This window comes from Crocodylus porosus, unplaced genomic scaffold (assembly GCF_001723895.1).
Source record: "Crocodylus porosus isolate Cpor-Errol unplaced genomic scaffold, CroPor_comp1, whole genome shotgun sequence".
Lineage (NCBI taxonomy): Eukaryota > Metazoa > Chordata > Crocodylia > Crocodylidae > Crocodylus > Crocodylus porosus.
This window is the reverse complement of record NW_017728917.1, coordinates 22,302,358-22,318,200: the sequence shown is the minus strand read 5'-3', so window position 1 is coordinate 22,318,200 and position 15,843 is coordinate 22,302,358. Positions and strand designations below refer to the sequence as shown.

At 37.6% G+C, this 15,843-nt stretch overlaps 1 protein-coding gene across 2 annotated transcripts in view; it reads right to left on the bottom strand.

The window, feature by feature from the left end:
• The window catches only part of ERC2 (ELKS/RAB6-interacting/CAST family member 2), a 951,034-nt gene that overhangs the window by 161,589 nt on the left and 773,602 nt on the right, over nucleotides 1–15,843 (bottom strand). For both annotated transcript variants that reach the window (XM_019536909.1, XM_019536910.1), the window contains exon 16: nucleotides 6,501–6,648. In XM_019536909.1, coding sequence (XP_019392454.1) covers nucleotides 6,501–6,648 — 148 coding nt within the window. The remainder of the gene's footprint in view (nucleotides 1–6,500; nucleotides 6,649–15,843) is intronic.

Here is a 15,843-nt window from a genome sequence, read left to right as displayed (position 1 = left end):
GAACTCCTGTGGGATATGCCATCCACCCCAGCATCTCATCATTCATGAGCTGCACCTGGTACCTCAAGGTATGTAGAAAAACCATTTAAAGCTGTGTCTATAGCTAAATCGCTGATTCTCTGAATCAGCATCGAATCTTCAGATTCGGATTCAGCTGAATCAAATCGGGACAGTTATCCAAATCAACAAACTGAATCACTGTCCCCTGATTCGGACCAAATCCAAATTGAATATGGCCCATTTCGCACACCCCTATTAGAAATCCACTGTACATTTAAAGAGAGTAACTTATACATCTGAAACATTTTTATGCCAAGTTTATGCACCACGCACATAAATAGTATTTTGCACTTAACCAACTATTTCTATGTCTTCAAATAAAAGAAAGTCTATAGCTTCAAAACAGACTGCAACAATTTCATTCATTTAAATAAGCAGTCTGTTTTGGTAATTTAAAGTGTTGCTTGTGTTCTTAGAGTACAAACTGCTATTGCATACCTCATAAGAAGCATATCTAGGAGGCTTGGTGTTCTGGCCAAACTCTTCCATGCATGGCTTAGTACCAGGAAATGCTATCATTTTTGTACATGTGTAGCAACTCCTGCTGCCTTAAGCAGTGCATCAGTACAGTTGGAAGCACCAAGCCTCCAGGACCAATGTGCTATGACTAATCAGATACATAAACCCAGTCACAGATTTGACTCTAAAATCATAATGTAGCCCTAAATGTTTAAAGAGAAAGCAAAATGTGAAATATGCATTGAACGTATTTTTCATAGGTAAATATTCTACTTGTTTTATTCTCTTTCAGTTTAGATTCCTATATTTTGATTTGCTTTGCCACTGCCATGTAGTGAAAAATCAGTACATTTATCAATGTTTTTTAAAAGATGATGAGCTCAAGTAGATTATTTAAAAATAAAATATGGCTATTTTTCTTGCACAGTAAGTAATATTTTCTCATTTTATTTCAAAGCATGGTTATAAGCTAAAAAGCAAGTGTGTTAAAACAGGTTTGGAGAGTTTTGCTTGTATTGTCTTAATGTTTTCAAAAGAAAGTTTCCTCAATTTACAATGCTTTTCTACTTGCCAATTCAAGCTGAGATCTCAAAGTTACTTATTTTTTTGACAGCAGGTTATAGAGGAAGCCAAATTCATGTAGGTACTTCTTTCCCTGCCTTTAAACTGAACTCAAATTTAGAGGGTTGTAAAAAACTAGTCAGAACAAAAAAACCCCACAATCCTGGATAAATTACTTTGTCAATGAATCTTTACTAGAACAGATATTAAAGAGGGCCTTAAAAACTTAATTCTCACCTATTTTGTGTTGTTAGTATGACTATACATGTACCTTGGGGGGTTTGTGTAACTTCCCATAAGCTATTTTCATATACAATTATCTGCTGTGATTCCTCAAGGCATTTTTCCAGTGGGGTGCGGGACTGGGGAAGGGAGAAGTTCTTTTGTTTGAAAATGTTATATACTGGCAAACAGAAAGTACACATTTTAAGTTGTGTATGTGTGTTAAATTGTACATTCTTAAAATAATAGTAAATATGCATTTTTAAGCATTGCAAATGCACAAAAATAGGTTATAACAGTGAAACTGAAACTGACAAAAAGGAAAAGGAACATTTGACTAAACTGTCAGGCACACTGTTATATATGGGAAGTGAAAATGTTTTTCTTCACATTTTTATTAAGAATTCACTTCACTACATATTAAACAATTTATACAGAAAATAAGTCACAAAATAGCACTAGGGCTATGTCAGACTGACAAAAGGGAGAAAGCTCATTCTTGAGGTGGAAATATATTACGTGGCATTTGAGGCACAATGGGGCCTATTAAGTAAGTTGTTTAGGTGGTGGTGTGTTACATCTAGTTATTGAAAAACGTGATACTCTTCTTCCTCACATGGGAATTTCAATGCTTCCATCAGTTTGTGGTATAACCTTAATATTCTTTGAAACTAACTTACGGAAGTTTGTGGAAAACCAATCTGCTTCCAGTTGAAGTACAAATACACCAGGATGCTTTAGGAGTCTACCAGAGTGATTAGAGCCATTTATCACTGTGTCTGTGGTAAACCCAGATACATTTGCATTTAGGCAATTCAATCCGAGTCTAAGTCTGTTATGAATTACAGCACTCTGATAGGATCTGTTTTTTTGGCTTTAACCCAATCACAATAAAACTCTCTGAGAAACCTAGGTACTTTGGGTTACTCCAATGCATTTAATAGAATTGACCTCTTGAACCATTAAAACATAGTAACAAAAATCTACTGCACACAGTGCCACATCTCCTGAAATATGACACAGACCTTTGATGCCTACATCAGTGTGCCCTGTGGGAGCCACCGTATCTTGCTTTAAAATGTTTTCAGTAGTGATAAGTGAATTTGCAAATGTTTGGATGTTCCAACTAGATAAGTATCTATACTTTTTTAATGAATCCTAGGAGATACCTAAATCTTATGAGGTCTGCCCAGTAAATGACCCTCTATGACCTTCTCTGCCTTCATTCAGAAGGCTAGAATATCCTCCTGAAATCTGTTTGAAATGGAAAGAAAGCAGTACACCTTCCACTGAGGAGTCCTACTGGTAGAGGTGAGATCTCCCTAGATACACTGGTAATGAAAAAAGTTAGAATCCACTCCCCTAGTAATTCTGCCTAGAGAGAGAGTGCAAACAAGCCAAGGGGTACCTAACCATTTGATCCCGGTTTGGAAGTGTAGAGATTACAGTCCTACTATTCATTCTTTGTGGACTTCCTGTCTCCCAGTTCAAAAATCTTTGTTGGTAGTTTTGGAGTTGCCTGTCATTAGGCATATCATATGATTTCCCCTTTTCCTAAAAATGTTTTGTAGAAAACAAAAATTTAATTTGAATTCACATTTTAGAATCATTATTAATCAGATATTCTTTTTTAAAGGCCACCCTGAAAAAGCCCTGCTACCTCTCAGAAGCAAGCTGGACACAGAGGTATCAAGACCAGTGGTAGAGGAGCCTTTAGGGTTAGTTAACTGCCTTGTTTCCAGGTTTGGCATTATTGAGTAAGGAATTTCAAAAAGCAACATTCTTTGGGAATTCTGAGGATGGTATAGATGCATCCCTAAATCATCTTTTAGGGACTACAAAGAAACTTTCCCCTCATTGTTAGACAAACCACAGCAAGGTAGACTTTTTTACATTCCTCTTAACAACCCAGGGACCCATTGTGGAAGCAAAGTTGTAAAATTTTCATTAGTGCAATGTGGCAAGTATCCAATGCAGAAAATGACTTATTAGGGAGTCACTTTCCCTGATAAAATGGAATTAGAAGCCAGTTAGAAAAAGTTATCTCTTAAAGAAGGTTAGAAACATAATTGGGGCCCCTTATATCTGGTACTATGTGGAAGCACCCTATTTCTCATCTCTAAATCCTTGCATGAGGATGGGGTCATGGTATCAAGCAACAATGCTGGTATGGGGAGAAGTGGGGGCTGACCACAGTCCTCCCTCAGGTAGCATAGATTCAAGCACGAAGGATGATCTGCCCTGGATAATTTACTGTCATATAGCTCCTAGATGGGATAAAGCTGTGGCCTAGTTAAACCACATCCTTTATTTCTTGTCTTTTCTCCTATGATGTCCAGGCTAATGAAGAGGATTTATCTCAGCATCACTTTAATGCATTACTATATCTGGCATTAAGGCTTGTTATTACTATAAATAATTAAGTACAATAGAGAACTCCCAGTTACACGGTCTTGAGTTACACTGATTCACATATACACGCTTTATATAATATGACCATGTTTCAGCTTCATGTTTACACTGTTTGTGGGAGAGTGGTTGTTAGTTTGGAGTTTGCTTACATAACATTAGCATCACTTGTTGTCTTCTCCAAGATTGTCCATCATTTTTGGTTACATTAACCCCCGAATATTTGTAAAAATGGCATCAAAGAAAGCCTTTGATGTTGTGCCCAAAAGAGCATGTAAGTCGATCACCCTCACCCAGAAAACAGAAATCCTTGATAAATTAAGAGAAGGCAATAGTGCTGTGTCAATTGCTCACCAATACAGTTAAAGTGAATTGACTGTGTGTGCCATTAAAAAAAGTGAGCAAAAAATTAGAGACTGTGAAAACGACAACCCCTGTGAGTTCAAGAGTGTTGCTGGTGACTAGAATTCCTCATTTAGATAAGGTTGAGAAAGTCCTTAATCTTCAGATCAATGAAATGACCAATACAAAAAGAGCAGTTGTTGACGGCATGGCAATTAAGGCTGAAGCTTTGTCTCTATATGATCACATAGCCAGAAGTAAAAGTTTTAATAAAGCTATTAATTCCATTATTTTGTTTTTAAATATCCTTTTATTATGAAATGATGTTGTCAAATCTTGGTCCCAGGTCCCTATCCCCCTGTTTTCCATTGACTTAATGCCTCGAGATACACTGTTTCAACTTACACGGTGTTTTTCAGGAACCGTCCACGTAACTCAGGGTCTGACTGTACTTGGTTAAATTTTTAATTTAAATTACCCTAAATAACACCTCCCTAACAACTTTCTTCTTGCTATCTGTTCCTATCCTGAGGCAGAGTGAGTGGATGTTTGCACACCTTTTCACAGTAAATAACAGAGTATCTAGAGGACATATGTTGGAGTACAGCAAGATGCTCTATTATTTCAATATTTTACTCTTCACACTAGGAAGATGGTGGAGAAAGGAAGAAAGGAATTGTCCAAAATGACAAGACATAATACTTGCTATCATCTTCCAAAAGGCAAGAAAGAAAACTACCATAGCTTGAATCCATGCTGCACAGTTGCAGTGTAGATAATTCTGGGAACAAGACATGAGAAGGTACATCAATACAATAAGAAGGTAAAAATGTACACATTGCTAGTAGGCACATGGTATGTGTGTGAAATGTCTCCTAAACAGCTGATTGACCTGTAGCACATGTACATTATGGCTGGAGCTCAGGTACTTGGCAGCAATGTCTGCTATGAGATAGGCAGCAAAAATGGATGATATTGTCATGCTTGGGGGCTGTTTCGTATTTCTGTCGACCTGTAGGAAAAAGCTAAATTCCCTATGGTCAGAACTATCGGGAATTTAGCTCAGAAGCAAGGCTTTTCCTTAGCTTTCTGTTGCCGAGTGAATGAAAATCTACATTATGCAATGTATGACTCAGAATGAAGAATCATAACATTGGCTATGTGGTACACCCTTATATAGTATTAACATGACATGCTCATTTGTAAAATGGCCCATTGCCTGAGAGGAGATTGGTTACTTTGAAGGGCTGAGACTAGCGTGATGCGAGATTTTCCTGCTCTTCAAGTAGAACTCGTAGAACTCAATGATGACACTGCCACACAAAGGAAAACATCAGATATAACACTACTAGCTGAGTTTGGAAAACCTCTCTCTCATCTCTTCTCACATTATTAAAGGAAGGAAGGTGTTTGACAGTACACTGATATGACACACAACACAGATCTTCACCGTCTAGGTTATCAGAACATCCTTTCCTCTCTTGATTTTCACTAAGCTTACAGTACCTGTGTGAGCAATGACTATCAGAACTTTAAAACAGAGGCAGCAGTCAGTATACAGTTATGTTTTCACATGATGAAATAACTTCAGTTAGCCATAAAAGATATCCATATGCACTGTATGCAGTTTACCATAGTAATTTTTATCAATATGAAAACAGAAAAAAAATGAAATTGAAGTACTATTTCTTGTGGTAAAACTTGTTCCAGAGCATGTAACCAAAAACTGTTCTCTTAGAGACTTCTACTGATTTATAATAATGAAGATAGCAGTTATTTAAAAATTGGTGAGGTTTTAATCACACTTACGAATTACAGGTAACCTCTCAGAAAATCTGGAACCTTCTGAACAAGCCACTGTTTTGCGGCAAACATACATATAACTAAACAAAGACTACAAGGAGTCAACAAATGGGTTTTAATCTTGCTTTAATTGCATAGTACGTCTGCTTTTGGCTGTGTTGGACTGTGGCAGGTATGTGGAAGAAGAACAACCCAGGCCAGGTACAGACATTACACTTTTACTGATATAAGTGATCAGAAACCTGTCTTTACCCATAACAGAACAGAATTTCGGCATACATAAACTGGTTTAAAAATGGCAGGACCTAATCTAAGATTTGCCCCTCCCACCAAGGGTGTGTTCTGTCTGCTACTGATCTAAACTACACCGCTTACCAAAATCTGCATATTTGAAACAGATTCTGCTCAGGCTTTTTGAATGTCTGTACCTAGCCCCAACAAGTATGAATGAAACAAACACGAGTTAATACTTAACAGCCTTAATGTAACAGTACGGCAACACTTACAATACCTTTCTCAGCTACTGTCAAAAGGCAGACTTCGCTTGACAGCTTTTCAATATGAGGTTAGCATAAAATAGAGAAAATGAAACTAAATGCCAAGTGCCAGCTCCAACAGAAGAATTAAAATGAACATTTTCCCACCTGCTGTTTTAACTGGTGCACTAATCTGTCTTTCTCTCGTTTTAGAGCCATTACTTCCTCTTGAGTCTTCTTTTTCTTTGAAGCAGACAGTTCAAGCAAGGCAATGTTTGCATCTTTTTCACTGATTGCAGCAAGTAGAGCTTCCTGTCTGATGGTAAAAAAAGAAAAGTATTATTGCTCTCATTAAACCCATCACAAAAACACCTAAGGAATATTTCTTGTGTTCATTTATGCTCGCGGCAAATTTTGTCAGCTGTCAGAAAATCATGAAACTAATTAAATCAACAAAATCTAATGGCTGTCTCTGGATCTTAATATTGAACGTGGCATGCAGTGGTGTCATTGCATCACATTATCCTAGTGCAGTTTTTAAAAAATAATCTAGTAAAATCTGTTTTAGATTGAATTTTACATTATCATTTTTAAATATTTAGAAACATCTAACACACAAAAGTAAAATATCTTAAAAGTTTCACAATACAAATGATATCTTTCCTCCAATTATCTCAAAGTTTTCCTATAGATTTATCACTATTTGGTGTGCCACTAAGAAGCCATGCTTTTCTATTACATACAATTTCAGTAATAAGAGTAAAGTTCCAGGAAAATAATGCCTTGATCTCAGTGATAGATCTTCTCCACCGGCTTCTTAGACATCTAATCCTACTGAAGCAAATTGCAGCTGATGCTGCTCTGAAACTTGCATAAGCTATCAGCGGCTACAAGGATCTAATCTGATATTTCTGAAGACTATAATACAACGGTGATTTTTTTAAGTGCAAAAAGTAAAATATAGAACTGAAGGTCTAACTCTCTGTTACACTTCTATAACCAGTCCCATAGCCATAGCCATGTTTGATTAATAATAAATAGAAATGTTTCCAATAAGAGAGACAATAATATTAATAATAATGAGAAGCTTTTAGAACAGAACATTTTACAGTCTATGCTTTCTCCTAGAAGTATATAAGATCAAACATGAAAAAATAAGGATGGAGAAATAAGCTGTACATTAAATGTAAGCACCAACTGTTAATCATTATATGAAATTGGTTCATAAACTTTATACACTTAAGGTGAGCTAAAAGGCTGAAATTCTCATAGTCCCTGTGCTGACCAGGAAAGATGTCAAAAAAAGCTATTTCACTCTTTAAAGTTTCTAATGCATTAATGTAAATATTTGGAAGACAATATTTCTGATGGAGCCAAAGAAAAACAACCCATTTATTCTGCTCTCCAAGTTATGAGACATGGATTAATTTTAGATAAACACTTGCATTTTATTCATACAGTTAAATGGTCTCATTTATTATTCTGCCTCCTTCATTATAATCATACTCCTTAAAAAAACCTATCAATGGTCTTTAACTGGATGCCATATTTACTCTTTGTTTAAATAAAAAAATATACATCAGTAAAAAAGAATACTTTAAAATGACTATTTTTCATTATAAAGATAGTATGCAAAGGTACTGTGTATCTGCATTTCTTCACTTGACCGTTACGAATACAAAGAACGGTGCATCAAGTCTTAATGTGTAAATTGTATCTAAATATGCTTATTTTAATGTATCTAATGCCTGTATTTTTCCTTTAAAAACTCAGGCATTATGTACACAGGGACAGAAATAACTGATTTGCCACTATAAGCAGCTGGTCTTCTTGTCCTGTTCTAAACAGAACATGTACATGCAAAATATAGTCTAATAAGACCTCCTCCTGTTTGGTTGCTTTACCAGTTACTCAAACAATAAAGAAAAAAATTCAGCCTCCATTTTCAGCCTTCCACAGGTAACATTCCTCACTTCTCTGTCTCAAAAAGATACACTGCCCATGGAAGTAGCTTTGTTGGTAATAATGAATCTGACAGAAAATATCAGGAAAAAGCTGTCTGCATCTTTATAGGCACAGAAATAGCATATTGTGAAACTATAGAAAACATTCTTAACCTGAAGCTAAATACACCAAATATACTCACATGAACTCTGAATGGCTTAATTCCTTCATAGGTCGTTTCATAATATTTCATGATTCTCATTTATTTAAATAATTAAAATCAATTCAATTCAATTAAAATTATTAATAAAAATAGTTCAAATATTTTATAGTGCTCCAATGGTTTATTTAAATGAAAAGCATTTTTGGAAATATTCCTATTTCTTTAATTTCTAATGAGTAACCATTTATTAATACCTTGAACACTCATTTAAGGACAACTTTGTTCTCAGGTCATTGCAAATTCAAAAAGTTGCCTTATGTTGTAATTATTACAAATAAACTCTAATCATAGTATTTCCTCATTGGGTATAGATAATAGAAGACATATCAATATATTAACTGAACTATACTGGAACAAAAGAATTAAGAATTCACTTGTTTGTTATCTAAAGATGAATTGTCAAATACAATTTTTAGGTCAAATGGTTCCATGTCATTATTATAAATCTGGCTGTATTAAAGTTCTATATCTTGTATTTATGTAGGAGGTACAGCTTATAACTATTTGGAGGATGTGTGGTCACATATATTTACAGAATGTTCAGAAGAGAAACATACCAAAGCTCAGGTCAAATACACAATAGGAGGATGTATCCCAGATTTCTTTGGGGTGTATCCCAGATTTCCTTGGGAATGTAATTTAAAAGTTAAAAGCAATTGAAAAATTATAGTGCATAAATATTGCTGCTTTTTCTACAGTAGGTTTCAATTTAAATATTTGCTACCTATTGGATTTCAAACTGTCAGTTGTTGTATCATATTTTATTCTTTTATTATGTGTAATAAAATGTTTAACACTGCTGTAAAGGAAAAGGACAGTGTCTAAAATAATTGTGTGGAGACACAAGGAAAACTATGGAAATTAGATATAATTGTAGGTCAACTTTAAGAGAAAATGTTTCATTAAATTTTACGGATACCAAATTCAATTGCTATATTGAATCCTTCATTTCTCCTCCAGAATTTAAAATTATATTATAGTCCTTGAATATTAAGACTAAAACACAATTGAGAGCAAGCACAGGCACAAATAAGGACAGATTTGGTTAAATCCAAACATCTGATATTTACATTTACTCAAATTCATTTTTATTTTTCAACGTGTGAAAAAAATGCCATGTGCACTTGCGATCATAACTCAGAGGGTTTGTGATAATGTACAACAGCATTACTCTCCAAGTATGATGAGAAATAAAAAACCTTAAAAAGAACAGCCCAAGTAAGTTTGGAAACAGTCTGCTCTCTGGTCTGTACAATCCAACACACACCCCACTTCATTGAGCCTTACCAGTTTTTCTCAACCAGCTGGATGAGACCCTCCAGAGGGTTATGGATTGCAACCAGAGGGTTGTGAGGTGCTGAACATGTCATTAAATCTAAAATAAAGAATATCTCACTCCCCTTTTCCCTGCATATTTCAATGTCAATTACCCTCTGTCAACCTGTCAAAACATACACACAAATAAATTATATAGGCTTATCATCATTCTTGTTAGATTTTTTAATTCCTATTTATATAGCAAATGTAGAGGTGCTATAATTTTTTTCTTTGAATAAAGGGTCATCAAATTGAGAAGGCAAAAAACCAGCTGCCTGAAGGTTTAGGAAGTCTATCAGTACTTTTCACTGTACTGTAGGAATACAAGAAACAGAACATGGATAATCTGAATAGTGTTACACAGTAAGAATCCCAGGGAATACATTTCAATAGCATTTAACTGGATTTTCATTAGGGTTGGGCAGTATTTTCTACCCAAGATACATTTTGATTACTTATGTCTGACTACTTAAAACAATAAGGATCTCTGTCTGTTGAATGGGTGCCCTCTCTGCTGGAGGAAGATGGTCGTTGCTGCCAACGTAGCTGGTGAAGAAGAGTGTAAAAGATATGGACTACGGTTATTAATCACTGTTTAACATGTGTGATTAACATTTTAATTGGTTCTTGCACTAATATTTTCAACACATCAATTGCACACGTGGTTTTGGAACCTGTGCCTGGGCTCCATTCCACCACCATCATGGCAGCCTCCGGGCCTGTTCCTCCCATCTAGCATGCCCACATCCTCCGCATCTTAGTGTCATCAGCAAATTTGAACAGGGCGCTTTTTATCCCCTCATCCAAGTCACTGATGAAGATGTTGAACAGTGTGGGCCCGAGGACCGAGCCCTGTGGAACCCCACTGCCCACATCCCTCCAGGGTGAGAATGACCCATCCACCACCACTCTCGGGGTGCGGCCCTCCAGCCAATTTGTGACCCATCTGACTGTGTAGGTGGTGACACCACAGTCCCCCAGTTTTTTTAATGAGAATGGGGTGAGAGACAGTGTCGAAGGCCTTCCGAAAGTCCAGAAAGACTATGTCCACTGCTACCCCTGCATCTAAGGATTTTGTGACCTGGTCATAGAAGGCCACCAGGTTGGTCTGACAGGACCTGCCTCTAATGAACCCGTGTTGGTTGTCCCTAAGCATAAGCTCTCCCGTTGGCCCCTCACGGACATGTACCAGGATAATTCTCACAAAAAGCTTACCCACAATCGAGGTAAGACTAACTGTTCTATAGTTTCCTAGGTCCTCCTTCCTCCCTTTTTTGAAGATGGGAACCATGTTGGCCCTCTTCCAGTCCTCTGGCACCACACCAGAGCACCACGAGTGCTCATAAAGCCATGCCAGGGGTCCCGCAATGACCTCAGCTAATTCCCTCAGCACTCTGGGGTGGAGATCTTCTGGACCAGCTGATTTAAATATGTCCAGTCCCTCCAGAAGTTCTCCAGAAGGTCATAGAACCATGGGTGGCTTCATCCAGGGGTGCAAGGGGGCATGGCTTCCTGCTGCTGAGTGCACCCCCAGGGCAGGAATGGGGGGGCATGTGCCCCCTATATTTGTGCACAGGACAGAAGTGGGCCACCTGCTGTGGGCTGGGGTTCTGAGCCCTGCTGCCTTTGGCCTGGGAGCAGCACATTGGCCACACCATGATTCCCCTGCCTGCCCGGCAGTGGGAGGCACAACATGGCAGCGTGCATCTCCTGGGGTAAAGGCAGCAGGACAAAGAGCCCCAGCCTACAGCAGGCAACCCGCTTCTGTCCTGCACACAAATCCAGGGAGTGCATGCCCCTCATGCACACTCCAGGGGTATGCACAGAGGCGGGGAGCTGTGCCCCACCCCTTAGGCCCCTGGACAAGCCACCTGTGGCTCCATGACCCACCCCAGCCCCAGCCCCAGGGTCCCATTCACCCCTGCCCTACTCTCTCCCTCACCTTGGGGGCCTTTATTTGCCCTACCCTGCCCATTCCCTTCCCCCCCCCCCACTTCCCTCCACAGACTTACCTGCTGGGCACTGCTCGACATGCAGCCAGACCGTGTTCCTGTAGGGTTACCGTATTTCCAGTTTCAAAAAAAAAAAGGATGCTTGTGGGGGGGTAATATGATTGTGGTGGGGGGCAGTGATATGCCTGTTCCCTACCCCTACCCCTCACTCCCATGGCAGAGCCCCCCCCAGCCCTGCTGCTGCCCCTCACTCCTGACCCACAGTATACCACATCCTGCCAGGTCTCTTCTCCAGGCTCAAGACCCCCCTGTGGGAACCCCCCTTCCCAGGCTCCAAACCCCACACACACACCTACAGCCCCCCACATCTTCACAAATTCCCGCCACACACACACCAGAGCCTACACCCACCCAATTAATTGCAACTAATTTTTTTCAACACGATCAAATTTTTTAATCATCTGACAGCCCTAATATGGACATCTGCCCACAGGAAGTAAGCTGCACTGGCAATTAATTTCATACTCACCATCAAAACAGGCATCAGACAGAAATGGCTTTCTTATTAACAAACATGGACTAATTTTGATTCAGTAACCTAAAATGATGGAAATGTCCATACCCACATCTTCAGTCATAGTAGGCTCTACTTCCTCTTGTGCTGCTAGCACAGAGCTTACGTACGTTTATGCATATACTTGAATGAGGGCTGGAATTAGCATCAAGTAGACCATATTGTCTGCTATGTTCCTCTGCTTGGGCACTTAAGAGCACAAGCATCATTTATAATGGTAATTATCTATTGTGTCAGCAAAAGAAGTGAATTTCCAAATGCAGTTCTATAGAGATGTTATCACAGATTTGAGCCAAAATGTCTCCTTATTGTTTAATAAATGATGGTAATAAAATACATTTTAAAATAATTTAGTAGAACAGTGTATTTAATGACATTCTTCAGCATTAATATTTACAAAGAGTAATCCTTTTAGCTATTAGCAGTTTTTTCTAGGTTTTTCTTTTGGTAAACAGAACTATTATATAAATATTATAATAAATATAAAGAATTCATCTAGCTGTAGATGGTCAAATTAGAAATAAACCCCAAATTAACACAATAGTCCTTACATCCATCAGTGTTTTTCTCCACATTTAATGATTATTTCTATTGTTTCAGAGCTTTAATTTGAATCCCTTTGGTCCATGTGAGAAATTCATTACTGCTCTTCTTCGAAAACATGAACCAGCTTACAAAATGCAGACAATAACTAAAAGAAATGCTACAGTTGGCTCATGCTTGCTGAGAGAAGGGAGGCTGCAGACCCCAGCAACAGCAGAACTCCTGAAACTGTGTCTTCTTCTGGCAAAATTCTAGTGGAGTCCTATAATTAATCAGTGACCAAGCCCACCACCAAGGCCACTGACTGATGTATAATTAAAGACACCATGGGAGTTGCTCTGCAATCTCAAAAATTGTGCCACACATGCACAGCAGGAGGTATGATTGTGGCCCTATTGCCAGTATATAGGAAGCCTGGGCTCATGATCCTAGATTCCCCCTGCACCAGCAAGTTGCAGTGCTTCCATGGTTTGGAATACCTGTTAACTAATCAGCACTCCCAGCTATGAGAATTCACTGCTTCAGTGCACCACTGTGGCTGGGCGCACCAGTCAATTGATCAGTGCTCCCAGGCTTGAGAGTGTACTAGAACTTTTCAAGACTCTGGTGTGCTTCCAAGGCTGGGAGTGCCAGTCATCTGATCAGCACTCCCAACCTTGGGAGCATACCGGAGCCTTGAAGCCCTTCACTCCAGTGCACTTCCAAGCCTGGAAGCACTGATCAGCCAATTGGCACTGATCACACATTCAGTTTAAGGTGCAATGAGAACCAGCCACAAAGTTATCACACATCTGTTGTGTAATGATTTTGTATCTTATTTCCTGTTTTATTGAACTATTAATTGCATGAACATGTAGCCAGGTTAATACTTACGATGTGATTCACTGGTTAATCATATCTTAAGTATAACATCTGCCAGGGTCCTAGGAAGTGAATGCGACAATACTTCCATGGCTGCAAAAATGAGACTGACACCTTAACCTAGTCAATCAGACAATGAGAACACTGGGATAAAGAGAATCACATGGAAATGTGTGCTCACTTTCATTTATTTTTCTTTTCTGTATTTTAGCATTGAGATAAATTCAGCAGACTTCACTCTTGCTAAAGATTCAGGCAAGTAATCCTACTGAAATCAGATATAATTTATTAAATACTAATGAACAAATATAAAGTTTGCAGAATCGAGCCCTTAGTAAAAGTTAGTATTTTCCATGTTTTAATTTCCTGTCCATTTTTTATAACTAATTCAAGTCATATGGGAAACAGTAATACTTGTAAGAGGTTAAAATTTTTCTAATTACAGCATGTTCCTTACCTTTCCAGTGAACAGAAGTAAAGTCTTTTTATGCTTAATTTCCCATATATGTACAGTACATTCTTTGCTTAGATATCTATGAGTTATTTGATTTAAAATAGCCTCAATTACAGAACAATGTAAATCTTTAGGATGGTTAATTTTCAGCACACAATAGAATTATAATAATTAGAGATAGAAGTAGCCCATTACTACATAAAGTTTATTTCCCTATATTTGAATACAGCAAATATAGCATTCCCCACATAATACCAATCCGATATTCAACTGCTAATATAATAGATTCACGACAAAAGCATAATTCCTTGTATTACTGATCATAATATTGCAATTAGCAATGGATGAACTGCTTTAGATGCTTTAAAAAAAAATCAAGATAAGTCTTTCCTGAAGAACTAAACTAAATCTTTTAAGACCTTAAAGGAAAAAAAGGAATTTTAATTTTTGTGCACAGCAGTGCTGTTCAGACATTCAAAACTCCTTAAAAGTAGCAATTCTTGTATTTTCAGTATAATTAGAAGCATCAATTCTTTAATCTTACATGGCAATCAGGTTTTGTGAAGCTTTTCCTCTTACATTAGAGAACTAAGAGTGTCATATATCCAGCCATTTCTTTTCTGAACCACCAAACCTTTGGTGATGTTTACTTCCAATCAAAATTAATCAAAAATATATTTTTGTACACAAGAAAATACTTAATTACTCAAGGGAACAGGAAAACAAGATGGTCTTGGATACTGGGGAAGAGTAACATCATTTCACAGTAAAAAGATACTATAGTTGAAAGATGAAGAAGGTAGAATTTTGAGCTTATCTTGAGAACTACGTTTGACATGAACACAAAGAAGAAAATGCAAGGCAGCATGTTCAGGTTGGAATTTCTCTCAGCCAGCTACTAAAAGAGGACAGTAACGCAGTATCACAGAATACATAATTAATGGTAACAGTATTTTCCATAATAGTACAATATCCTCCTACCCAAATGAATGCAGCACAATTTAGAGTTGTAAGTACCAAATTCACCACTACAATGAACAGGTGCAATTTTTATTAGCTGCACTCACCTCTGTACATGTAAATGATTTTTAATGTTTCCAAAAAACAGTTGGATACTCATGGTGCAAAGTGAGAGAATGTGTGCTATCCTGAGGGAATTTTCCCACCCTCCTTGAATACCTGGAATGTCTACTACTGGTGCTACTTGGAATAATTGGCAAAGCTTTGGATATTTCTGGCAGTTTGTTAAAAGTTCTCTCCTTATTTTAAAGTTAGGCACCCAAGAACTTCATAAAAATGACTGATTCTTCCAATTCTTTAAAATATTCATTATGAAAAATTAATACCCAAATTCTACTTAGCACCCAGCTATTCTGCAAATAATTTAGGATGTGTATGGCTAGGAGACAGTTCATTTAATTTGAACCTGCACAACCATAACAGATATATGATTTGTCACAAATCCTGCTTGGATCTAGTGTAGGCTGGTAGAGATTATTTTCTTTTTTACAGAATTTTAATAAATGATTTTAATAGCAAGAAATAGGTAAAGTTCTTTGTATTACTTTCATGCTGCATAGGACCTTACTTAGAAAGCAGTCTGATAGATTTCAGTGGAACTTCTAAAAGAATAGGTTGTTATC